Source organism: Acanthochromis polyacanthus, chromosome 12 (assembly GCF_021347895.1).
Source record: "Acanthochromis polyacanthus isolate Apoly-LR-REF ecotype Palm Island chromosome 12, KAUST_Apoly_ChrSc, whole genome shotgun sequence".
In the NCBI taxonomy this organism is placed as follows: Eukaryota; Metazoa; Chordata; class Actinopteri; family Pomacentridae; genus Acanthochromis; species Acanthochromis polyacanthus.
This window is the reverse complement of record NC_067124.1, coordinates 41,019,857-41,047,145: the sequence shown is the minus strand read 5'-3', so window position 1 is coordinate 41,047,145 and position 27,289 is coordinate 41,019,857. Positions and strand designations below refer to the sequence as shown.

General features: G+C 39.1%; 2 protein-coding genes across 32 annotated transcripts in view; both read right to left on the bottom strand.

Moving 5' to 3' along the window:
- Positions 1-15,663, bottom strand: part of LOC110959705 (CUGBP Elav-like family member 3) — a 36,941-nt gene extending 21,278 nt beyond the window's left edge. For 2 of the 3 annotated variants that reach the window (XR_007945336.1, XM_051956291.1), the window contains exons 1-3: positions 15,172-15,662; positions 12,624-12,817; positions 10,496-10,578 (exon numbers count right to left, since the gene is read on the bottom strand). Coding sequence is in view for 1 of the 3 variants with exons in the window: in XM_051956291.1 (XP_051812251.1) it covers positions 10,496-10,578; positions 12,624-12,768 (228 nt within the window). In the remaining 2 variants the exon portion in view is untranslated. Of the gene's footprint in view, positions 1-10,495; positions 10,579-12,623; positions 12,818-15,171 lie in introns of all 3 variants that reach the window. The other variant, XR_007945337.1, reaches the window with a different exon arrangement.
- A 6,773-nt stretch (positions 15,664-22,436) lies between these two features.
- Positions 22,437-27,289, bottom strand: part of adamtsl4 (ADAMTS-like 4) — a 56,477-nt gene continuing 51,624 nt past the window's right edge. Inside the window, exons 17-19 of one of the 29 annotated variants that reach the window (XR_007945513.1) lie at positions 25,491-26,673; positions 25,425-25,446; positions 22,437-25,380 (exon numbers count right to left, since the gene is read on the bottom strand). Coding sequence is in view for 1 of the 29 variants with exons in the window: in XM_051957083.1 (XP_051813043.1) it covers positions 26,543-26,673 (131 nt within the window). In the remaining 28 variants the exon portion in view is untranslated. Of the gene's footprint in view, positions 26,674-27,289 lie in introns of all 29 variants that reach the window. The other 28 variants (XR_007945514.1, XR_007945512.1, XR_007945515.1 and 25 more) reach the window with 28 other exon arrangements.

The window sequence follows — 27,289 nt, the reverse complement described above, 5'->3', positions numbered from 1 at the left end:
GGTCTCATCCTGTAGAGGTTTAAATATCTCCATGTCTCCTCTCTCCTCTGCTCATCATCAGCAGATGTTCCTCCATGCTGGATGGATCTCCAGCTATCTGCTCCTCTGTTTCTGCTGCTTTTATTCCAGTCTATCTGAGGAAACACATCCTGCAGTTCATCCCAGTTTTCCTCCTCAGCTGATCTGCCGTAGCTTCACTGAAGACAAACTTTTAGCTTTTTAGAAATTCTGGTTCCATCAAATGGTTTATTTTGGGTGATTTTTAAAAATAAGACCTGAAGAAAGAGAATTTGATCAAATGTTGTGATTTTAAAATCAGACTGGGAATCATTTTCCAGCAGACGGTGAGTTCAGGGATAGATGAGGTTGTAGAAGAAAAGCTTCAGTCCAACATGAACAGACTCCCTTCAGCTCCAATTACTCACGTTCCAATTAAGACTTAATTAACACAAACCATCTGCAGACACAGAGGAGGAGGAGGAAGAGGAGGAGGAAGAGGAAGAGGAGGAAGAAGAGGAGGAGGAGGAGGAAGAGAAGGAAGAAGAGGAAGAGGAGGAGGAGGAAGAGGAGGAGGAGGAAGAAGAGGAGGAGGAAGAGGAAGAGGAGGAAGAGGAAGAGGAGGAGGAGGAAGAGGAAGAGGAGGAGGAAGAGGAGGAGGAAGAGGAAGAGGAGGAGGAAGAGGAAGAGGAGGAGGAGGAAGAGGAGGAGGAGGAAGAAGAGGAGGAGGAAGAGGAAGAGGAGGAGGAGGAGGTTTGTTGGTCCTGCTGCATGGATTCTCATGTTTGCCTCATTCTCGTCATTTTATGTCTCCTTTTTGTTGTTTTGTGTCTGTTTTTTTTAAAAATCATTTTACATCTCGTTGGTCGTGTTTGGTCTCATTTGTGTTCTTTTCACTCGTTTGTCTGATTTTGGGCCTCATTTTAGTTGCATTGTGTTTTTTGTCATTTTATGCATCTTCTGTAGAGTTTTCTGTCTAATTTATATCATTTTCTATCTCGTTTGTGTTGGTTAGAGGGCAGGAAGGGTGACAAATATAAATGTACATGTATATATATATATATATATATATATAGAGAGAGAGAGAGAGAGTGTGTGCACGTCCCCTCGTGCACGGCTGAGTGAGCGCTGCATACTAACATGCTAACATGCTAACATGCTAGCATGCTAGCTGTGGGTTGCAGCAGAGTTTCTCCTCATCCAGTTAATCTGCTGCAGGGAGGATTGCACCAGGATTAGAGGATATTAAATCCCCGGATTATCCAATCAAATCGTATTCCCCCCTCCCCCACCCCTACCCCACGGCGACATCAGCGGACCGAACCATCGGCCGGTTGGGGGGGGGGTGTTTGGATTAAAGAACAGCAGAATCGATGTTATCACTCTGATTCTTTTTCACTCAATGAAATGTTCAAACACAAAACTCACTACAGTGCACGTGGGCGTGCATGTGTGAGCGTGCACGGTGCTCATGCACACCCCTCCCCTCCCCCTCCATCCTCAGATGTCCATTTTCCAGAGAGCAAAAGAAAAGGAAACTATTTTTATCCTTTTATTTCTGCTCCTCTCTAATCCGTCGAAGCTTTTTATCGTTTCTATCGTTTTTATCGGCCTCCAGCCTCGAAGCTTCTCCTCGATCGGCCTCCGAAACTCAACGATTGACGATCCACTGAAAACTACGACTGTTTCACCTCATTCTGTTGCTAAAAACATTTTTTATGGAGATAAATTAGAGGAAGTCGATCATTTCTGATCCACCGATGTTCCTGTAAAACCTGCTCCTACTTCTGTTGCTTTCTACTGTGTTTTTATTGTGTTTGTTGCATTTTACTGTTTTTAATGGTAGAATATCAGATTAAACTCTGGAATCAACATCAAGCGTGGTTTAGTTTCTTGTTTGGCTCGTCTGGTTTTTATTCTTTTGTGCCTTATTTGCGTCATTCTGTGTGTTTTTGTCATTTCTTGCCTCCTTTGTGTTGTTTTGACTCCTGTTTTTATCATTTTGTGTCCTGTTTTGGTTGCATTGTGTGTTTTTTTGTCATTTTATGTCTTTTTAGTAGAGTTTTGTGTGTCATTATTTTGTATTTTTGTTGCTTTGTTGTTCCTTCGCCTTGTTCTGGATTTTATGGTTTTGTTTGCTGTGTGTCATCTCGTGCACATTATGTCTCGTTTTGTGTGTTTGCTGTGTTCTGGTGGTCATTTGTGTTGTTTGTTGTCTATTTCTGGGCGTTAGTTTTGTTTTTTGGTCATTTTCTGTCTTGTTTTCTGTCTGGTTTTGTCATTTTTACCATCATTTGTGTTGTTTTATTTCTGGTTCTGGCCACTTTCTGTCTGTTTTTGAACATTTCTGTTCAGTTTTTATGCTTCACAAAAGATAAAGTTGAATCAGTTCAGTTGGCGGGAAATTACGGTGCAGGTAATTTAGCCAAATAATTCATATAAAGCAAAAACAGCAGAATCAATGAGCTGCATCCTGACACCAAATAAGTTTACTGTCTCTATAGCATCCTCTTATAGAGAATGTGAAGATTCAGAGAAGAAGAAGCTCCAAGACAAAAATGCAACAATAACAGACAAAAATGAAGCACCTGAATCATTTAGAAGCAGAAATGTGACAATAAATGAATAAATTTGTGTTTCAGGAGTGAAATAACGACGATTTCTGTCTCTATAGTGTCCTCTAATATGACAAAAAATTAAGAAAATAATGAGAGAATGTGAAGATTCAGAGAAAAAGAAGCTCCAAGACAGAAAAAAAGCAACAATACGACACGTCCTGATGGCAAAAAAGAAGCACCTCAGTCATTTAGAAGCAGAAATGTGACAATAAATGAATACATTTGTGTTTCAGGAGGTCTCCTGGTGTGAAATAATGACAATTTAAAGAATATTTTCTCTCTCTATCCCTATAGCATTCTCTAATGCGCCAAAGAACCGACAGAATAATCAGAGAATGTGGAGATTTAGAGAAAAAGAAGCTCCAAGACAGGAAAAAAGCATCAATACGACACAAAAATGAAGCAGAAACAGGACAATAAATGAATAAATGCATGTTTCAGGAGACGTCCTAAAGATGATTTCCAGAGTATTTTCTCTACTTTGTCTCTAATCTGCCAAATAATTCACAGAATAATCTGAGAGTGTGAATACTTAGAGAGATAACCGATGTAAAGGATGACTTCCAGCTGGACGAGGAGCTGCTCCCGTCTCCTAACATCAGGCTTTGCATCCCTCAGGTTACCTAGCAACCTGGCATCTGGCTCGGCCCGTCGCCTGGCAACGCTCCCATCCCCCTCTGCTTCCTGCCTGTCGCCTCATTCTTCACACCTGAGGAGTCGCCCTTCCTCCTCCTCCTCCTCTCCACACTGTAACCCTTCGTCTGCCTCCCCATCGGTCGCCATGGTGACGGCATCCTAGCCAGCAGGGAGCAGAGCGGACCGGCCCGTCGATCTCTGGGATGTTCTGCTGGTTTTTAGAGCGCTCAGTGGGTTTAATCCAGCAGAGAGGATCAGTGAAGGACGGAGCAGACAAACTGTGGACGCTGACAGGGTTCAGCAGGAAGTTACACACAAAAACATTAGCTCCACCTCATGCAGAATTCCTGAATAACTGCTGGGATTCACTTCTTTTTCTACTAATTTCCAGGTCCTTCATCCACTAAAACTCCTGTTTAATAATAAATTTGATTGTCAGTGCAGAAACGTTCACTTCACCTCATCTATCGGACAAATCTGCAGCTTCAAACACGTCAGAAAAAATAAACACGCTCCGCTTAAAACATCCCCCGCCTTATATATAGTACCTCTAAGTGCAAGAAATAATAATATATAGTGGACGATACACCTACAAAATGATACATCTTCACTACAATAAAAAAAACTGTCAGGTCAAGGTCATACACCCCAAAAGGCACATCTACACTACCAACAGGCTTAGTGTGCGCAATATGAATGAAATCCCTCACATAGTTTCAGAGATATGCTCCGGAAACGAAATGCGGACGTACGGACGTGCCCACACCAATATGCCCCTCCGTGCCTACGGCCGGCGGGGGATAAAAAAAGACAGACGTCCATTCTAGTCCAGAGAAGCGCTTTTCTCTGTCTGAGACATGAAACTGGAACATTTCAGAACCCGACAGGAAAACCAGTGAAGTTTCTGCTGACGTCTGCCTGAACCTCCTCACTAGATGTCGTTTTGTTGTTGTTGTTGTTGTTGTTGTTTTATCAGGTTGTGTTCCTCCAGGTGCAGATCTATTGTCTAGACGTGGTTCCTGACTGATGTCCTCCTGTTCTGTGTGTCTCTCCAGCTTTTTTCTGCTCTGATAGATTCTGACTGAATTTTGTGGTGAAATATGAAGCAGGAGATCTTTGACTCCTCCATGTGCATGTAGAAAAACACACACATGTAGAAACACACACATGTAGAAACACACACATGTAGAAAAACACACACATGTAGAAACACACACATGTAGAAACACACACATGTAGAAAAACACACATGTAGAAACACACACATGTAGAAACACACATGTAGAAAAACACACACATGTAGAAAAACACATGTAGAAACACACACATGTAGAAACACACACACATGTAGAAACACACACATGTAGAAAAACACACACATGTAGAAACACACACACGTAGAAAAACACACACGTAGAAACACACACACATGTAGAAACACACACACATGTAGAAACACACACATGTAGAAAAACACACACGTGTAGAAACACACACACATGTAGAAAACCACATATGTAGAAACACACACACATGTAGAAAAACACACACATGTAGAAAAACACACACATGTACAAAAACACACACGTGTACAAAAACACACACGTGTAGAAAAACACACACATGTAGAAAAACACACACGTGTAGAAAAACACACACATGTAGAAACACACACATGTAGAAAAACACACACGTGTAGAAACACACACACATGTAGAAAACCACATATGTAGAAACACACACACATGTAGAAAAACACACACATGTACAAAAACACACACATGTACAAAAACACACACGTGTAGAAAAACACACACATGTAGAAAAACACACACGTGTAGAAAAACACACACATGTAGAAACACACACATGTAGAAAAACACACATGTAGAAACACACACATGTAGAAACACACACATGTAGAAAAACACACACATGTAGAAAACCATATATGTAGAAAACCACACACATGTAGAAAAACACACACATGTAGAAAAACACACACATGTAGAAAAACACACATGTAGAAAAACACACATGTAGAAAAACACACACGTGTAGAAAAACACACACGTGTAGAAAAACACACATGTAGAAAAACACACACGTGTACAAAAACACACACGTGTAGAAAAACACACGTGTAGAAAAACACACACATGTAGAAAAACACACACGTGTAGAAAAACACACACATGTAGAAACACACACATGTAGAAAAACACACACATGTAGAAACACACACATGTAGAAAACCATATATGTAGAAAACCACACACGTGTAGAAAAACACACACGTGTAGAAAAACACACACATGTAGAAAAACACACATGTAGAAAAATACATATGTAGAAAAACACACACATGTAGAAAAACACACATGTAGAAAAACACATATGTAGAAAACACACACATGTAGAAAAACACAGAATGAGTTTCCTTTAGGGTGCTAGGACGTTGTAAAATAAACCCTTGGCTCAGCAACATCTATGAAGTTTGTCCAGAAACCCTGGAACAAAACAATGAAAAGATTTTCAAAAAAGGAGTGCAAAGCTTCCAAAAAATCCTAAAAATATCTACAGTGATTCCATATATATCAGTAAAACTTCTGATGTTTTCTTTGTTGTCTGGGTTTTGGTTGATTTTTATCTGAATGTTTTTAACATTTCTTTTCTTCCACCAAAAAACACTCAAAGATTTTTCCCAAAAATGTTGAAAATGTGGACATCAGAAGCTTCACTGTGAAAATAGATGTTTTTTCCCACATTTCCCCCACATTGATTTTTTGGAAGATTTTTGCTCATTTTTTGAAAATATTTACAAGAATTTTCTTGTCACATTTGGGGGATTTTTTAAATAAAACTTTTAAGGGACACTTTTAAGGATTTTTTTGTTATTTCTTCCAAAAAGTTTTGTAAATTTCCAGAAAAATGGGGAATCTTTCTGCTAATTTTTGGGTTTTTTTCAGACAAGGAAACAATATTTTTGGTGCCTGTAAATGAGGACACCAGGAGGTTAACTAACGGCTGAAGATAAAACCTGACAGGTTTATGGATGATTGCTTTATTATTTTATGATTTTACTCGTTCTTCTACCTGTTCAATAATTCATCAGGTGTTCTAATCAAAGACGCCGCTGATCTCCTCAACGTTTTCATTTCACCTCTGAACCGCCAGCAAACAGAGCGATGAAATAAAAAGACGAGGAGGAAACAGAACCTCTGATTAGCACCAAGCACGAAGCTTCACAGACTGGAAACTAGTTCATGATCAGGAAATGTGAACCAGCTGAACCTCAGAGCTCCAACAAAACATCACATCATGTAAAGTTCACTTCTGTAGGAAAATGAACCAAAGTTTACAGAAAAATCTTCACACTTCTACAAAATCCTTCATCCTGGACTTCAGAAAGTGAAATTAGAAATGACTGATTTATTATTTATTATTTAATAGTGAGTGTAATTTAAACTCACATTTTCTGAAACTAAATTCAAACTGAACTGTCTCCACCGTCAGTCGAGGATTCAGAATCCTTAAAAATGTTAAAATAAATAATGGCAATAATAATAAAATAAATCAATAAGATGCGATAATAAAAACAAATAAAAAAATACATGATAATACATAAATAAAAAACAAACAAATAAATTAATAAATTAATAATACATGATAATAAAAAATAAAATAACAAAAATAAATGAGTAAATAAATAATACACGATAATAGATAAATAAAATAATAAAAATAAATAAGTAAATAAGATACGATAATACATAAATTAAAAATAAATAAAAAATAAATGAATAAATAAATAAAGAATAAATAAATAATATACGAAAATACATAAATAAAACAAACAAACAAATGAATAAATAAATAATACATGATAATACATAAATAAAATAATAAAAATAAATGAATAAACAAATATTACATAAATAAAATTTAAAAAATAAATGAGTAAATAAGATACGATAATACATAAATTAAACAATAAATAAATGAATAAATAAATAATATACGGCAATACATAAATAAAATAATAAAAAATAAATGAATAAATAAATAATAGATAAATAAAATAACAAATAAATGATTAAATAAGATACGATAATATATAAATAAATTAACTAATAAACTAATCTGATGTTTACAGCAGCAATAATAGAGTCTTTGGTCTTTTTTAATGTTGGGATTTAGTTGAACATAATTTCATTAGAAGAAACTGTTGTTTCTGTTGGTTTTAAAGTTGCACGTCTGGCTCAAAAATCCGCTAAAAACCCTGAAAATAAACTGAACCAAAACTTAGAAAAACTCTGTAAAACAGACTTTATTCTGCTCTAAAAGAAATAAAGTCCTGCAGAGTCAGATGAAGAAAAAACGACGTTTATGGAAGCAGGTTTGGACTTTCTTAAAATCTGCTAATAAATAAATATAAATATAAATGAGTCTTTCAGTTTCCTCTTTAAGCATTTGTCAGAATGAAATACTGTAAATGAACCAGACGTTCTAAAAAACTAGAAAACTGCAGAACTGCTGGAAGCAGCTGGTAGGAGACAGAAACTCTGAACTGGACTCACATGGAGTTCTGTCGGTGAAACGACCAAATCTAACACTTAGAAACCATCAAAACGGTTTTAGTCTACATGACTCATCTGGATATTTGACAAAAATAATCCGTTTGGTCCAAACAGATGCTTTGAAAAGGTGAAATCTGTTCCGTCCTCGGAGTGACTCAGCTGGAATAAACCGTCATCGGATAAAAACTTTTTGGTAAAATGACCAAATGAAAAACATAAAACCCAGAATAATTCACCAGAATCGATTCATTCTACAGGTCTCATTTAAAACAAACCAGATTCAGTAAAAACAACAAATCCTACGTTCCTCAGTGGAACCAAGAAGCTAACAGCGACTCAGCACAAACCAGCGGCGACTCAGCACAAACCAGCGGCGACTCAGCACAAACCAGCGGCGACTCAGCACAAACCAGCAGTCAGGAGGAAAAACTTCTGGGACTTTTTAGCCAAACTGCACCGTCATGAACGAAAACGGACCAAATCTCAGACAGAAAACCGTCACATTTAAATCAGGTTTTTCTACACGTCTCATTCAAAAAAACTGTGGAAATCAAACATTAGTGGAGAACAGATTGTGTAAAAACTAAAAATCCTTCCTGTAAAATCAGCCTTCAGAGACACGTGTTCTGTTAAACACGTATGAAGCTGCTCCACACGGACTGACCTCCTGATCCACAATCTGAAAACGTGACGACCAACGGACAAGCTTAACGAGGAGGAGGAGGAGAAGAAGGAGAAGGAGGAGGAGAAGGAGGAGAAGGAGAGGTTCAGAAAACACCAGAGGAATGACAGAGAACGTTCTGTAATGTTCTCCTGGACAGGAAAGGATGAAGGAGAATAAAAATGTGCTCCAGTCGTCCCTAAATCCTGTCAAAGAAGGAAATAAAAGCAGGAAGGGAGACGAGACGTTTGAAGGAGATGTTTTCTTCACAAAACCGCCAAAACTCCACCGTTTATCACAGCTAGACAGGGTAAAAATAGAAAAATAAATCAGATTTTGGAGCTTCTGAGGGTCCTTCAAACCCTCCTCTGTGATTTTCTGCTTTCACAGGAAAAAGCACCAAACCCAACCGCAGATGTTTTACATTTAGCAAAGCCACCTGTGATGTTCAGAAAGAGCCAGATCTAAACTCTACGGGCCACAGAGAAAAGTCTGTCACATCCAAACCGTTTGAAAGCAGATTCTGTAAAAAAGTTAAAATTCTGCAGTTTTCTGAGCAACCATGAAGCTCTGACAGACTCAGCTCAGACCAAGCGTAACTCCACCAAAACTCAGGGACTTTTGGCTGAAAATAAGTGAATTTAACCTCAAAATGGTGATATTTGATCAAAATCTCTTTATTTTGTGTTTCCTGTTTAAACATTTGTCAGAATGAAAAAATGTAAATGAACCAGACGTTCTAAAATAAACTAGAAAACTCTGCAGAACGTGGAGAATCCAAACGTTTCCTCCAACCAGAATCTGACAAAACAAACTGATCTGAGGACACATTTATCTCCAGATCTCTCAGCTTCAACTTGATATTTCATCAAAATCACTCATTTCTATGTTCTCGTTTAAAAATGTGCCAAAATTATTGATTTTAATGAAGCAAGATTCTGTAAAAAAGTCACATTTCTGCACGTCTTCATCTTCTTTATTGACTCAGCTGGGATTAAAATCAAAGGATTTTTCTGCAGAACTGGGATGATTAATTATTATTGATCCTGTTTTGCTGCCAAAATCCACCAAAGTTAAGGTTAAGATGCAACATTTACTCAAAATAACTTCATTCTAGAAGCCTCATTTAAAAACCTGCTGCTGAATTAGACTTTAATCAGTTACCTAAAACAGCTTCCTGTATGAAAATGTTCCACTAAAACAGCTTTGTGTATGTCTGTGCCGGGGCATCATGTCTGCATCCTGGGCTGAACTCCTGAGCTCCACCTCAGACCATTGTGGATTTCACAGTTTATCTTCATCTACACGTCTTCCAAGTCTGCTTTGCTGCGTCCAATGACACAGAGTCCAGTACAGTTAACGCTCTTTTCACAGTTTTAACCACGCTTAGAAAAAAATAAATAAATACAAATACAGGCTGGAGTCAGAGCTCTGGAGAAAATGGAAAGATATCCATCAAGATATCCATCATGAATACCAACGACCAAAGCCGTCTGATGTGACGACGTATTCATCCGCCTCCGCTTGCAAACTAGTTCCTCTGTAACGACTGAGGACCTCCTGCATACAGACGTTAGGAGCACGGTGTTCACGTCATCTGTTACAAGAACAAAAGCTTTTCATCTAAAAGGAAACTAATCTTGTGTGTCGTCAGGTTGAATGAATAAAAGAAGGACGGAAGAACTGCTGCTAAAAACGATAAACCAGATCCTGTGGAACCGTTTCTATATCTGACAGAGAGAAAAAAGAAACCAGACAGAGGGAGTCCCAGACAATGAAGCCAGACGAAGGGAACGTTAATTAGACTCCTGCTGCCTCAGAGCCGCCATCAGAGGACACGGAGACGCTTTATGGGGACGTTTGTCCTTTGAGACGCTGCTGGACGCCGGTTACATCAGCGATAGTAAACCACCGGCATGCTGCATGGACGTGCACTCTGCTGCATGGACGTGCACTCTGCTGCATGGACGCATGTGTTGATGATGTGTTTTTTGGACACTCACCCCCGGTAGAGTCTTCTGCTCGTGCAGGGCGCTCTGGGCCTTCAGCGCCGACTCTCTGGCGCAGTACGTCAGGAAGGCACATCCTGGTAGGAAGATAAAATAAAAGGTCAGAGCGCCTCAGACAGTCACAGCCTGTCAGAAGCCTTTCAGTCGCTCCTCATTAAAAACCTGCAGCTAACGGGCATCAGGTTAGCATCACACAAACACTCATTCAGCAAACAAAGTAGAGAAAAGGTCTGAGGAGCCGATGGTTGTATTTATATAGCGCTTTTATCCAAAGCACTTTACATGATACGTCACATTCACCCATTCACACACTAATGGTGGAAGCTGCCATGCAAGGCGCTAACCACGACCCATCAGGAGCAATTAGGGGTTAGGTGTCTTGTTCAGGGACACCTCAACATGAGCACGACCGGCCTAAGATCAAACCGACAACCTTCCAGTTATAAGACGGCCACTCTACCCACTGAGCCATGCCGCCCCCTGGTTAGAGCAGATCATCAGCATGAAGCTGAGCTACAGGAAAACTCGTTTTAAGATACTTTTAGAAATGTTCTTCACAAGAAGCAGCAGAACAAGCAGAAAGCAGCAGAGAAACATCCGATGAAGAACAAACCAGGAGCAGAAAGCTCCAGAACGACCTGAACTGTTCCACACGTCTAACAGCAGATTACATGTGATTCTTCAGCTTCTTAAAACCACGACAGAATCACCCCCATCACTGCTGAAAGTTCCAGGATTTGCTTCAGTTTATGCTGCAGAAAACCAAATACCTAAAGAGAAATGTTTGACTGAAGAACTTAAGAAGACGAGATAAATGTCTGTCAGTTGGTGTTTTAGTTTCCATCATTCCCCAAGAAGTAACCTGCTGTTCAAATGTGTACGATCTGTTAGAAAAATCACAACGGAGTCAATTTTCCCCAAGTTCTTCAGCCCTCATTTTGTCCAGTTTGGGACCAGAATGTTCTTTTTTAATGGTAATATTTCTGATATAAACAATTAGGACTCAACGTCTTTGGACTAAACTAAACTCTGATGAACATTTTTCACCATTTAAAGACATTCTAGAGACAAAGAACTGATTAATTAATTCAAACAAACACGATCATCTCATTTTTGTCATTATAAACTCTCTGTTCAGGTAAAATGCATGATTCTCCTGAATAACTTAAATTTAATTTGTTATTTCTCCCTATTTCTATCATTTTATCAACCAAACATTTAGTTGATTAATCGATTTGAATATTTTTTTAAGGAAATCAGTCAGTAAATTCAGTGATTCCAGCTCCTAAATGTGAATATTTTCTGCTTTCTTTCCCCTTTAACAGTAAACTGGAGATCTTTGGACGAAACCAGACATTTGAGGAAACATCAGTTTTTAGCATTTCTGACATTTTACCGAATCAGTGACTATAATAATAATAATAATAATAATAATAATAATAATAATAATTTGCTTTATTTGTCACAATTACATTACAGCACTATGAATCCATCATCCATCCATCATCCATCCATCATCCATCCATCATCCATCCATCCATCCATCATCCATCCATCCATCCATCATCCATCCATCCATCCATCATCCATCCATCATCCATCATCCATCCATCCATTCATCATCCATCCATCCATCATCCATCCATCATCCATCCATCATCCATTCATCATCCATCCATCCATCCATCATCCATCCATCATCCATCATCCATCCATCCATCATCCATTTATCATCCATCCATCCATCATCCATCCATCCCCCCATCATCCATCCATCATCCATCCATTCATCCATCCATCATACATCCATCATCCATACATCATCCATCCATCCATCCATCATCCATCCATCCATCATCCATTCATCATCCATCCATCCATCCATCATCCATCCATCCATCCATCATCCATCCATCCATCATCCATTCATCATCCATCCATCCATCCATCATCCATCCATCCATCCATCCATCATACATCCATCATCCATACATCATCCATCCATCCATCCATCATCCATCCATCCATCCATCATCCATTCATCATCCATCCATCCATCATCCATTCATCATCCATCCATCCATCCATCCATCCATCATTCATCATCCATCATCCATCCTACCTTTGTGCATTCCGGTGTATTTGTCTTTAATCACCGTCAGCTCATAGATTTTTCCAAACTGTTCAAAGATGGGTTTGAGGTCTTTCTCCTCCAGATTCCGTGGAATCTGCCCTACGAACAGCTTGATGGCGTCAGCCTCCTTCATTGGGATGACAGTGGAGAATCAGAACTCCCTGAGAGGATGCTGGGCGAGTCTGTAGAGAAACAAAACAACAAATCGCATTATTAACCTTAAAAATGTTCAAATGGTGTGAAAAAGATCTCAAAAAGACTTGAGAGCTGCAGGTAGCGTTTCTGTTTCACTCCTCATTATTTCCTGGATACAGCCATGAGTTGTTTGGTTGTAAAAGGTTGAAAAATAGTTTGAAAAATGGTGAAAAATGTCAATTAGTGACATTCTTCAATGTTTAGTTGCAAAAATGAGGAACAAAACCAGAAAAGGTTCACATTTAAGAAGGTGTAATCTCAGAACTTAGACGATTAACCGACAACTTGATTGGTCTATAAATGGGAAAAAAAATGTGAAAAATGACAGATGTGACTAAATATTAAGTGTAATGGCTTGTTTTGTCTGAATTGTGTTCAAATAATTATTTAAAAAAAGGATTTTCTAAGCTTTTTCCTTTATGTCAATGGAAAATGATTACGTTTAACTGCTGATTAATCAATTAGTTGCTTGGTCAATAAAATGTCAGGAAACGTGGGTCAGGGTCTCGTTTAGTCCAAAGATCTTCAGTTTACTGTCACAGAGGACGAGGGAACCAGAAAATACATTTAGGAGCTGAAATCACAGAATTTAGATGTTTTTTTTCCCAGAAGAATGATTCCAATCGATTAATTGACGAAACGCTCGATTGATAAAACACAAAACAGTAAAAAACACCAAACAGAATTAAAACAATTCAAATTAAAGCTTGTTTAACGTGAGTTGTTGTCCTCAACATTTTTCCTTTACATCGCTGGAAAACCTCATGAGGTCAGTAGGGTTAGTGTTAGTATAAGGATACTGATTAAGATTTATTGTCGATTAATAGATTAGTTGTTCAGTTGACAAAATAGAATTGTCCTGTTTCATCCAAAACCCAAAGATTCTCAATTTATTATCATAGGGGAGGAAAGAAACCAGAAATATTCACATTTAAGAGGCTGCAATCAGAGAATTTAGGCTGTATTACTGAAAAAATGATTTCAAACAATTAATCAACCGGTTATTTGGTTGATAAACAGAAATATCGAAAAATACCAAATATGATTAAAATAATCAACTGGAACAGCTTGTTTTATCTGAGCTGTGGTTGGACAGCCAAAAAAGTATGTTTTTACCTAAATGCTCTACATTTCCATGAATGGAAAACATCATCATTTACTGTTGATTAATCGATTAGTCGTTCGGCTGGTACACATAAATGTCTTTTTTCCAGAACCTAAAAATATTCAGTTTGTTGTCATAAATGAGGAAAGAAACCAGAAAATATTTACATTTAAGAAGCTGAAATGACAGGATTTAATGTTTTTTTTCTGAAAAATGCCTCCAATCGATTAATCAACTCGTCGTTTGGTTGATAAATTTAAATGTCTTGTTTTGTCCTCAACCTAAAAATATTCAGTTTATTGTCATAAATAAGGAAAGAAATCTGAAAATAATCACTTTTCAGGAGCTCAAATCACAGGATTTAGATGCTTTTTTCTGAGAAATGACTCAACTGATTAATCAACTAGTCGTTTGGTCTACAGAACAACAGTAAACGTGATAAATGAGGAAATGCAATCAAAATTATAAAATATGAAGCTTAGTTACTTAACTAGTGGTTGTTTCCTCAACACTTTTAGATGGAAAACATCATGAGGTTGAGAATAATGATTACGATTTAATGTCGATTAATCGATTAGCCGTTTGGTTGATAAACTGAACTCGATATTTAATTAGACATTCAGTTCAGTGTCACAGAGAAGGTAAAAATCACGAAATATTCACATTTTAAGAGGCTGGAATCCCAGAATTGAGACTTTTCTTACCTATAAACCAACTCAAAACAATGAATCAACTATCAGAATAGTTGATTAGTTGACAACTAATCGATTAATCGCTCTAATTGCCTGGTGGGTTTATGTATTTTATAAGACATTTGACCTACATTTTACTAAAGCCAGGTCTAATCTGGTGTAAATATGGAGTCTGATGACAAAGAGCTGCAGCCTCTCTGACTAATTATGCAAATGTTAATTAGCCAATCAAAAACCAATAAGGGCCCTGATCTAGCCATGCAATCACACGCACATCTCAGGGAGAATGCATGGCCCAGTGATGATCTGTGGGAGGCAGGGAAGCTGCGTGATGGAGGGACCCACGGCCATGGAGCGTTCCTTTGTTTAGCCAGCTGGAGGTTCCACGGATGTCACGGGGCTCCCTCCGCTCTTTGTCCGCTCCCCCCCACCCCCCACCCAGCGCACACGCACACACACACACACACACACACACACACGCACGCGGAACAAAATAACCCACGGAACCGGACAGAACCCGGTGTTCTGAGGAGAAGCCGGTTACCGCTGTGGATGCTGGAGCTCCGGTTCTCGGTCCCCGGCAGCCCGCCTCCTCCCTGGATCTCTCCGCTCTTTGTGCCGCTCCGTTCTCCTCTCCCTCTTCGGTCGAACCACAGCTCGGCTCGGCTCGGCTCGACTCGACTCGGCTCGGCTCGGCTCGGCTCAGAACCCGCTCTGCTGCAGGTGACGGAGCCGCCAGGTGAGTCCGAACCGCGGCGTTCCGTCTGGACCGACCGGAGCCCGGAGCCTCACTTTCTCCGCTCTCCGGTTTCCTGTTAATCACAGTGATGAGCGGCTGCGGTGTTCCAGTCTGTCCGGTCGCAGCGTCTCAGCCCGCCGGTGTCCCTCCAGCCGGTACCGAACCTCCGGTCCAACGTACTTCGGTCCCCGGTGCTCTCAGCTCCGTGCGGCGTCCAACACGTCCAGCGGCTGTGTGGCTCCTCACGTCCCGGAGATACCGGCGTCTCTCCTCCCCCTCCTCCGGTCCCTCCTCCCCCCTCCTCTCCCGAAGCGGTTGCTAGGCTGTGACGTAACTCCCGGGGATCGTCGCTAAGTGTGCGCGCAAAATAAAAATAATTCAAGACATAAAATAAAAATATGAAGCCCCGGAAGGGACATGGAGGAAAAATACAGGAAGAACTTTTTCTCCTTGTCTCTTCCAGGGCTCAGTAAAATAAGAAAAATTCAAGATGAAAAATAAAAATCATTCAAAACAAAAAAAATTCAAGATGAAAATAAAGATCATTTTCAGATGAAAAATAAAAATATTTTAAAAGGAAAAATAAAAATAATTCATTTACCAAATTACCTCTAAAATTATCCAAATTGATATAAAAATGGTCCAAGGTAGCTGGAAGCATATCTAAAAATGTTCAAAAGTTGTCTGAGATGATGCCTAAATGGTCCAAACTGCCTGAAACTCTGAATAAAATGAATTTAAAATTACCCAAATCGACCAAAACTGACTCAAAAATGGTTCAAACTGACTGATGGACATAAATTCACTCAACTGTTGTCCAAACTGACTAAAATATGGATAAGTATTTGACACAAAAACAATCAAAATTTGTCCAAGTTAATCCAAAAGACAGAAAACATCTAGAATGAGTTAGAAACTGAACAAAGTTGCACTAAAGTTCCTCAGATTGACTCCAGAATCATCCAAGGTGACCGGAAATACGTCTGAAATTATTCCTGTCAGAAAGTCACCTGGAGACATTCAGATCCAGAATCATCTGTTTGTCAGAATAAAGGTCATGGTCCAGGTGTAATACTGGATGGATGGATGGATGGATGGATGGATGGATGGATGGATGGATGATGGATGGATGGATGGATGGATGATGGATAGATGGATGGATGATGGATGGATGGATGGATGGATGATGGATGGATGATGGATGGATGATGGATGGATGATTGATGGATGGATTGATGGATGGATGGATGGATGATGGATGGATAATGGATGGATAATGGATGGATGGATGAATGGATGATTGACGGATGAATGGATGGATGATGGATGGATGGATGGATGGATGATAAATGGATAAATGGATGGATGGATGGATGATGGATGGATGGATGGATGATGGATGGATGGATGGATGATGGATGGATGATTGATGGATGGATTGATGGATGGATGGATGGATGGATGGATGGATGATTGATGGATGATGGATGGATGGATGGATGGATGGATGGATGGATGATTGATTAATGGATGGATGAATGGATGGATGATTGATTAATGGATGGATGAATGGATGGATGGATGATGGATTGTAACCCTACTGCCACCATCAGGAAGAAAACAAAGTGCCACCTGCTGCTGAGAGACCACTGATTAGGATGGTCAAGACTCAAACAGGAACCATCAATGAGAAGCTGCTGGAACACAGCTGTCAGTGTCCACAGGGCTCTAGAGGATCCACGAAGAAGGAAGTTCTTCCTCTAGAAGCAGAACCTTAAAGCTCCACTCATCACATGGACAAAGGAGGAAAGTTCTCTGGTCAAATGGAACAAAACCTGAAGGTGAGGCCTTCAACCCCAAGAACACCAAACCTACCATAAAGCATGGTGGTGGCAGTATCATGCTCTGTGGAACTTGAGCTTTCCACAAAGTAAATGGACCAATGAAGAAGGAGGATGACCTCCACGTTCTTCAGGAGAACCTAAAACCATCTGCAGAAGGTTGATCTTGGACACAGTTGGATGTTTCAACCAGACAATGAGTCCAAACACACATCGGAGGTGGTAAAGAAACGGTTCCATCAGGCTGGAATGAAGGTTCTGGAATGAAGGTTCTAGACTGGTCTCCCCAAAGTCCTGACTTAGACCCATCAAGAACCTGAAGAACCAGGTCAGAGTGGCAGCATCACTCCATTGGTAGTAATGATGCTGCCACCTCCATGCTTGACGTACTGCACCAGATCGCTGTGTCTCTAGATGTTTAAAATAATAAAAAATTCAACAAAAAATGATTGTTTGCTTGAACCAGATTTTGTAAAAAAAAAAAAAAACTTCTGTAGATGTTCGTCCAATCAGAAAGCTTTTAGTGGGTGAGCTGTGAGCAGCAGTCAGATGATTAAAATTCAGGATTTTTTTGACCAATGAATCAAATCTCTCAGCTTAAAATGGTGACATTTCATTAAAAATTGCTTGACACCAAAAATAATGTTTTCTCAGACTAAATTCTGTTAAAAATGAAAAGTTGAGCAGCATGAAGATGCTAGAGAGTCAGCTGACCAACAGGAAGTGATTAGAGTGGAATCAAAATCAAAATGATTAAATATGCATTGTTTGTGAAACCTCCATGAAAAATGTTGATTCTTTCAATTGTAGTAAAATAAATCATTTTTAACTCTGTAAGACCTTTTTAAAAAATATATTGTTCATATAATTTTTTAAATTTTTTTTCGATATTTGTTTATATATTTTGTTCTTTTCTTGCACATTTTATTCTATATTTGGGTTTACATATTATCACTATTGTTAATATTATATATATATATATATATATATATATATATATATATATATATGGTTAATTTTAATTATATTTTTGCTAATTTTCTTCTACGTTTACATGCATACAATCATTATTATCATTATTGTTATTATTTATATGTTTTTGTTTTATTTTCTGTTCGCTTTTTATATTTGGGTTGATAAATATACACATATTTTTTTGTTTATTTTATTTGTATATATATATATATATATATATATATATATAGTTTATATACATATATGTATATAATTTTTTGTTTATTTATATTTTTGATTTTTTTCTGTTTCATTCTGTTTATTCTGTTTCCATGGAGATGAGGCACTCTCCACTTTTTCGCGGGTCAGTTCTTTGCGCACGCTCCCTGGGCGTAGAGCGCGTGCGCGGAGCCGCCTATTGTTCTCGCCGCGAGCCCTGGCCTTGGTGCTGAAACGATGCTTCCTGACGTGAAGCGCGCCGCCGCCGCCGACGAGCACGCGGTCACGACTACTCCAGCTGTTCACGGTGCCGACGTCACGTTCACGCCCACGCACGGTGACGGAGCCGCTCCGGGACGCGGCTGGCCTACTTTACAGCCCAAAATCACCCAACTGCGCATCCTCCGCCGCTGATCTGACAGCCGCGTGCGTGTGCGCGGCCCCGGGAGGAGAGTGAAAGCAGAGAGTCACAGGGTTCATGTGATTCACTCTGAAAGGTCACCATCTGCTCTCAGGCTCTGCCGTCCACCATACATTCACCCAGCACACGCACGCACACACACGCACACGCACACGCACACACACACACACACACACACACACACACACACACACACACACACACACGTATGGCCCACCAGGGGATGGCTGTGCACTGGGAGAGGCACGCAAAGCCCGGAGGAGGAGAAGCAGCACCTCCAGCCTCATGCACTGAGCAGAAGCAGCAAATGATCACCTCCTTCTCCATCTCCTCCTGCTGCTGCTCCTCCTCCTCCATCTCCTCCACTTCCTCCTCCTCCTCTGGCTGAATCCAAATCTCTGGACTTCACCGCACTTGCAAACTCGTGGACTTTGCGGGCGCGTTCACAGGAAGTCTGGGAATGCTGAGGGCTGTCCAAATCCACAATTCATCCAGTCCACAAGGGGCCTCAAGTGGACTTTCTGCAGACTTCCAGAGAGTCTGCTTGGGGTGCAGACTTCTGCAGACTTCACCAGTTTGATTACCCACAATTCATTGCAATACGGACGTGACGTTTAAATTTTTTGATTTTTTTATTGCGTCTGGCCTATAAAAGCTGTGCAGTCTGACGCCGAAATCATGAGCTGAGAAAAATAATGGTGGAAAAAGGACAAAAGCAAGTCCTCCAATGTAAGCAATACCCAAATTAATTAATATTATAGCGTATACATGATAGTTTTTCAAACAGTGTCACAGAAACGACTGAAACGGACTCCAAGTCTGTCTATTAGCTCCATTCATAATGCTGTCGACTCCCGCTCTTGCAGACTTTACGTGATGACGGTGAAAACGTCACATTACGTATGACTGAAGTCCACGAGGGCTCAGTCTGCAAGTCCAGAGGGTGGAGATATGGATGCAGCCTCCATCTCCTCCTGTTCCTCCTCCTCCTCCTCCTCCAGATTTCTGACAGCAGATCTGAGCTCATTTTAAGGTTTTAAGAAGTCTGCAGGAGATCTGGTGAAGATCTGAGTTTAGAAACGTGAGGAGATCAGACAAACTGCACATGATGAATGTTTTCCAGGAGGCCTCCTGATGTTCATCTCATTTAGACTGAAGCTTGATTTAACCAACAGGTTTATTCTGGCTTTAACCGTTGTGTCATCAAATTAACTGGTTTGAAAGTTTGAAAATGTGGGAAAAAAAAACATATTTTCATAAGAAACTTCTGATGTCCACATTTTAGAATACTTTTTATGCAAAAAAGAAATGTTAAAAATATTTAAGAACATTCAGAAAAAAATCGACCAAAATCCAGAGACATTTTGGTTGATTTGTATGTGAATGTTCCTAAATAAACATTAACATTTATTTCCACCAAAAAATGACCTAAAATGTCAACATCAGAAGTTTCTTGTGAAAATATATTTTCTGCTAGCCTAGCCGTGCTAGACAACCCACGGCAATGAATTTACTTCTCTGCCAGGGTGGGTCTAGTTACCCTCCATAAGGCTCGAGGCTGGATTCTCCTAAAACTGGCCGGACCAATCACCATGAAGTGTAGAGTCAGAAGGCGGGCGTAACGAAGTGACGACAGAGGCGACGATTCTGACAGAAACAACCGGAAACAACTAGCCTAGCCGCGCTAGACAACACACGGCAACGAATTTAATTCTCTGCCAGGGTCGACAACAAAAACAACAACAGTGGTTGAGCTCCATTAGCACCGACTCTGAATAATCTTTCTGTTAACATGTCTGTAATATACTTGAGCTTCACCCATTGACTGTATAAATAAGGCTTCACCAAACTACCGCATCCTCTGATTTCCGGCGCTCTAGGAACTACGTCAGCCTATTCGTTGCGCTGATTGGTTGTATACCTACCCAGTTGCTGCAGAGTGATTTGATAGACAACCTTTTAGCCCGCCTCCCTCCCTGTCCAGCGTTCCTAGACCCTTGTGTCTTCAGAACATGGGGCTAGCACAGCTAGGCTAATTTTCTGCCACATTTTCAAACTTTCAAATGGGTCAGTTTTAAACGGCAGGACGACACCAGGAGGGTTAAACTTATTTCCAGGTTTGTTGTTTCAGATGTTCTGCTCCTCTGACCTCTAAATGAAAGCTTCTTCAGCTCTTCATCCATCATTAAAGGTTTACCATCTCTGAACATGAGGACCACGTGTTCACTGCAGAGCTGCTTCTTTTATTCATCAGATTTGATCATATATTATTCATTCTACTAAATAAAACGATCAAAGATCTTTTCCTGTTAACTCCACGTCTTCTAGAATCCACTCTGCGCTGCTGGGATTTGAGTTTTGGAGAATCTTCAAATTCTGAATTAAATTTTGCTGCTTTTTCATCTCTGACTGACTAAAGATAAAACGAACACTGGATTACAGATCTAACTGGATCTACTGTTAATTCTGGATGTAAATCCTGATTTATAAAGTGAATCAATAATCTAACATCATTTCATTAACATTAACAAATAAATTCATAAAAAATAAACAAATCCAGTGAAATTAATAATAGTAGTCCTTGAAAAAACTAGTCATTTTAAAAATAAAAATAAAATATTTGTTATTATTATTATTATTGAAATATACATTAATGTTACATTGTTGGTTAAATAAACAAATAAATTCACACAAAAAATTTAAAAATATTAAATATTTAAAAAATATCCCAGTGAAATAAATACAGCGATGAAATAAATCCCAAAATAATTTTTATCCTTTGAATAAAAAAAATAAAACCTTTTAAAAATAAAAGAAACACAGCTGTTGTCTCTTAAAATCAAATATATATGATTGTTAGATTTTGGTATCAATTAAAACATTTATTTCTAAAAGCATTTATTAATTTATTTCAGGATTTATTCCACAACCATATAATTATTTGCATATTATTTATTTCACAGGAATGTTTATTCATTAACCTCTTAAGACCTGCCGTCCACATATGTGGACATGTTTTTGTTTTTTGATTTTTTGTTCCAAAAGGGCATATTGTTAACACTAATAATAATGCTAATATTACTGCTTCTACGACTAATAATAAGAATAGTAATAACAATGTAATCTAGTAAAAAAGTATATATATAATGTAAATGTAATAAACATAATAATCAGATCTTAGATATTATCCATTTATTATATTTATTGGTTACTCCTTATCCCAAGTAAGTAGAAAAAACTAAAATACGAACCAAACCAAAGCTTGGGTTTTAGGAGGTTAAATATTGAATAAAACAATATTATACATGTAGACTGGGTGTTTGAGTGTTTGGTGTTTTTTATTGCTTTATTTATTTTATTTGTTTGTAAATCATGTAAATCAGAATGCTTAAAAACGTCTCAGTGCTAAAAAATCTCAATAAAAACTTTCAGAAATAGTTTATTTGTTGTTGGTTTTGATGGATTTTGCTGCTCAGGTTTCCTCTGTGAAGCTGAAACTTTAATTAAAGACATCTTTGGTTTAAATGTTTCAATAAAAAAATCGCTTTTTAACTGATGAACCTGCAGAGACTCAGACTGACACTGGAAAAGGCTCGATGGCGCCACCGTCTGGACAGAAACGAGCCACTCACTGGTTCCTGGTTTCAGTTTATTTCAGATGAAGCTCACAGATAATAAAAGTCTTTGCTTTTACATGAAAATAATCAAACTAAATGTCTTCATAAACTCTGGTGGTAACAAAGAAAAAATAATAATTCTACAACTCCTGAAAAAAACAGAAAATAAATTACATGTTTCTTTAGATAACAGATAAATTACTGTCCTGGTTTCTGTGTTTAGATATAAAGCATAGGATTAGAGAAGAGAACATTCGTACGGCCGTCACATCCGTTAACGAGGAGAAAGGACACGAGAACACTAATTATAAAACATATCTGACAAATATGTACAGACCTCCTCACCTGGAAGGCTTCAGGTGGAGGTTTGGAGAAAAACACGTTTATTTACCTGCTCAGGTGAAAGCAGAAACACCCACACTGACCCGATCCACTGAATGATCCACTGAATGATCCACTGACTGATCCACTGATGATCCACTGAATGATCCACTGACTGATCCACTGACTGATCCACTGAATGATCCACTGAATGATCCACTGACTGATCCACTGAATGATCCACTGACTGATCCACTGAATGATCCACTGAATGATCCACTGAATGATCCACTGACTGATCCACTGACTGATCCACTGAATGATCCACTGAATGATCCACTGAATGATCCACTGAATGATCCACTGAATGATCCACTGACTGATCCACTGAATGATCCACTGAATGATCCACTGAATGATCCACTGACTGATCCACTGACTGATCCACTGAATGATCCACTGAATGATCCACTGAATGATCCACTGAATGATCCACTGACTGATCCACTGACTGATCCACTGACTGATCCACTGACTGATCCACTGAATGATCCACTGAATGATCCACTGAATGATCCACTGAATGATCCACTGAATGATCCACTGAATGATCCACTGAATGATCCACTTCCCTCCCAGGAAGCAGCCACATGGTTTCTCTGTTCTAACGAGTGAAAAAACTCATCTGCACGTCTTTTATTTTGTGTGAAGTCTGAAAAATTAACTAAATCGATCTTTAACCCTGGTGTCGTCCTGCAGCTCACACTGACCCGTTTTAAAGTTTAAAATGTGGAAAAAAATATATTTCCACAGTGAAACTTCTGATGTCCACATTTTCAACATTTTTGGGAAATCTTTGAACATTTCTTGGCAGAAAAAAAGAAATGTTAAAAAAGAACGTTTCTTCAGAACATTCATAAAAAATAAAACAAAATCCGGTGAATTTCTCTGGATTTTAGTTGATTTTTGTGTGAATGTTCTTAAAAATGTATCAGAAGTTTTACTGATAAATATGGAATCACGTTCGATATTTTTAGGGGTTTTTTGAAAGATTTTTACTCATTTTTAAAAAATATTTACAAGAATTTTTTGCCAAATTTGGGGGATTTTTTTAAATAAAACTTAAGGAATTATTGGAATTTTCTTCCTGAATGTTTTGCAAATTTTCAGAAATTTGAGGAATTTTTTTGCTGAATTTTTGGATTTTTTTCAGTCAAGGAAACAATATTTTTAGCGCCTGTAACTGAGGACAGCAGGAGGGTTAAAATCTTATGTCATGAAAAAAAGGCTTTTTTCTACACGTCTTCTTTTAAATGAAGCGTTTATATTAAACAGATTCCGTGAAAAACTGAATATTCTCAGCTTCCTGCTCTGTTTAACGGTCAGGTGATAAAAATTCAGTTTTCAGGTGAACTGCAGGCAGTGTTTCCACCGTTCAGACGTAAAGACATTTTCTTTAATTGTCTTGATTGTAAAATGAAGAAGTTGTTCAGGATTAAAGTCCATGTTCTCTGTTCTTCCTCACTGAAGACAAAATGCAGAAAAAGATTAAAACCAAACGTGTTTTCTGTGCAGCAGAAGCTCCAAAATGAACCCTAAAGAACTCACTCATGGGTTGGAAAACAAAATTATGAGCCAGAAACTGTAAAAATTAAGGAGTTATGATAGATTTCCCCTTTCCGACGGCCCTTGAATGCATCATGTGAGGCCAAATCTGAGCTTAAATTCCATATTTTAAATTCAAATTCACTTTATTCTACGTGTCATTTAAAAGCATCCAGTTTCACTCACATTTATCATCATTAGTGTTACATTTCTGTGTCTTTATTCTTTTTTGTGACGCAAAAAGGTTCTTGAAAGGCTGAAAATGCTCAGTTTGGAACCAATAAACGGTTTGTTTTCATTATTTCCTGGTTTTAATTTGTGATGCTCATCATTGCAAACAAAAAAGTCAGAATCCTCTTTGATTTTCACCTTTCTGACGGTCCTTGAACTCAGAAAAATGAATCAAATCCAAGCTTAAAGTCGTTTATTTTATGTGAATAAAATCTATTCTGGTATTTTTATTGGTTGAACTTTGCTCCACAAACACACGTTTAACATAATATTTGTTTTTTTCCTTCATTTAAACAGATTTTTGTCACTAAAAGGTTAGAAAGTGTAAAAACAGAATCATGGATGATCTTCACTTTCCTGATGGTCCTTAAACACATCATGTGGTTTATTTTATGTGGTTTAAACTATTTTATTCTACATTTAGCTTTTAAAACATGTGTTTAATTTACATTTTTAGCTTTTTAACTGTCGTTATTTATCTTCCTGTAAACTCCAAAGTTTCTGTTTTCGTCAAACTTTCAGCTGGTTCCATCCATGTCGGCTGACTTCCTGTGTGGGAGCGTCTCCTTCTGTTTGGTCGCTAACGTTCCCTACTCCTTTGGTTCTTCTGTCCAGATACTGACGAAAAGGACTCTCAAGGAAATGTGTTTTTTGGCAAACAGAAAAAAGACAAAATGACCTGTCGATAAAAGGCTTCCTGGCTGGAATCCAGAAGATCTGGGCTTAAGTTAGTGGTTTGAAGATCCTCAGAGAGCAGGAACCTGGAGAACCACCAGCAGGAACCTGGAGAACCACCAGCAGGAACCTGGAGAACCACCAGCAGGAACCTGGAGAACCACCAGCAGGAACCTGGAGAACCATCAGCAGGAACCTGGAGAACCACCAGCAGGAACCTGGAGAACCACCAGCAGGAACCTGGAGAACCATCAGCAGGAACCTGGAGAACCATCAGCAGGAACCTGGAGAACCATCAGCAGGAACGACGTGCTGTGAGGTGGAATCGAGGCTGTGAGACGCTCTTCTGCTGCAGGAATCGACCCGTTTCTTTTCTGTTTTTTAAAATCTTTTCTGCTTGTGGACCAACAGGTGAGAACCTAAATCCTGCAGAGAAACATCAGCTCCTCTCAGTTCTTACAGTTCTCTAAACGTTCTCACAGATCGGAGCTTTTCTGTTTTCTCTCTGACCTGCGTTCATAAATCTGATCTGTTTTTAGAAACAAACAGAATTACTGATTAAACATGAATAAAGGCTATTTTCATATCGTTAGACTTCAGGTGGGACTTAGTTTCTACAGATAATCTGAAAATCCTCCCGTTGGTTCTTTTTTCTCGCCCTGCTAAATGGTAGAACCAACAGAACGGAACGGTGTCTGAATATTACAAAACTTTTTAGTTTTTTTGTGTCATTTTCTTGTGTTTTTATGCATAAATACAGAAAAAGACGAATCCTGGAAACGACTGACCTGCTGTCAGAAACTGGGCTCACCGGGGCGGTTCCCTAAAGGTTCTCTAGAGGTTCCTGCAGTCAGAACCAAGGTTCCTAAAGGTTCTCTAGAGGTTCCTGCAGTCAGAACCAAGGTTCCTAAAGGTTCTCTAGAGGTTCCTGCAGTCAGAACCAAGGTTCCTAAAGGTTCTCTAGAGGTTCCTGCAGTCAGATGAAGGTTCCTAAAGGTTCTCTAGAGGTTCCTGCAGTCAGAACCAAGGTTCCTAAAGGTTCTCTAGAGGTTCCTGCAGTCAGATGAAGGTTCCTAAAGGTTCTCTAGAGGTTCCCTGGAGGTTCCTGCAGTGATCACTGCATGTCAGCGCTCTGGGAGTTCTGCTTTCACAGTTTTACCTGAAGATTCAGGAGAAAAAAGCTAAATGGAATCTGGTCGCCGTCACTCTGGGCGTCCGTTTCTGCGCCGTCATCAGCCCTCCTCGACCAATCCCTGGCCTCCTGGCGCTCCAGGGCGGCTGTGATTGGCCGGTCAGTGCCTCTTGGCCCGCTGGGCGCTGTGCGTGCAGGAAGCACAGCAGGCGGTCTGGTAGTAGGAGTAAACGCAGAGCCGGGCCTGGACCACCATCACACAGTTATGGCTGCGGTCCCGACAGTTCTCATCTGGAGGAAGAAGATCAGCTCTGTGTTAGACTTTATTCTACACGTCTCTAAAACAAACGTTTCCTTCCTCCTGATGCTGCTGGACATTTGGAAAAATCTGTTTTAAAAAAAATAAAATAAAAATGTGATGATTTAATGATTTTTAAATAAACTCCATTATTTAACCTCTGAGCCCATAAATCTGCTGCTGAAGGTTCTGAAACTAAATTAAAATAATCCTCACAGTGAAACCGTTTAACAGCTGGAGTAGAACATGAACCAAATGTGAACCTAACATCTTTTATCACGGTGGGAACAGAAGGATGTCATTTAAAAAGAAGAAGTTCACGACTGAAAACCAGATCTGCATAAAACCAACCACACGCCTCCTAATGATAATAATAATAATAATAATAAGGTTTCATCTCTCTGCTCCATGGAGCTCACCAACAGGCAGTGTTTCATCAATAAAATAAAGGGAGATCCATCCAGCATGGAGGAACATCTACTGATGATCAGCAGAGTTTTTAGAGACGGGAAAAATGAAAAAGTGGCTTGAAAGTTGTCCAAAATGACCAAAATTGGTCCAAAACTATTCAAAAAAAGCATCCAGAATGACTGAATCTGTTCAAAATCA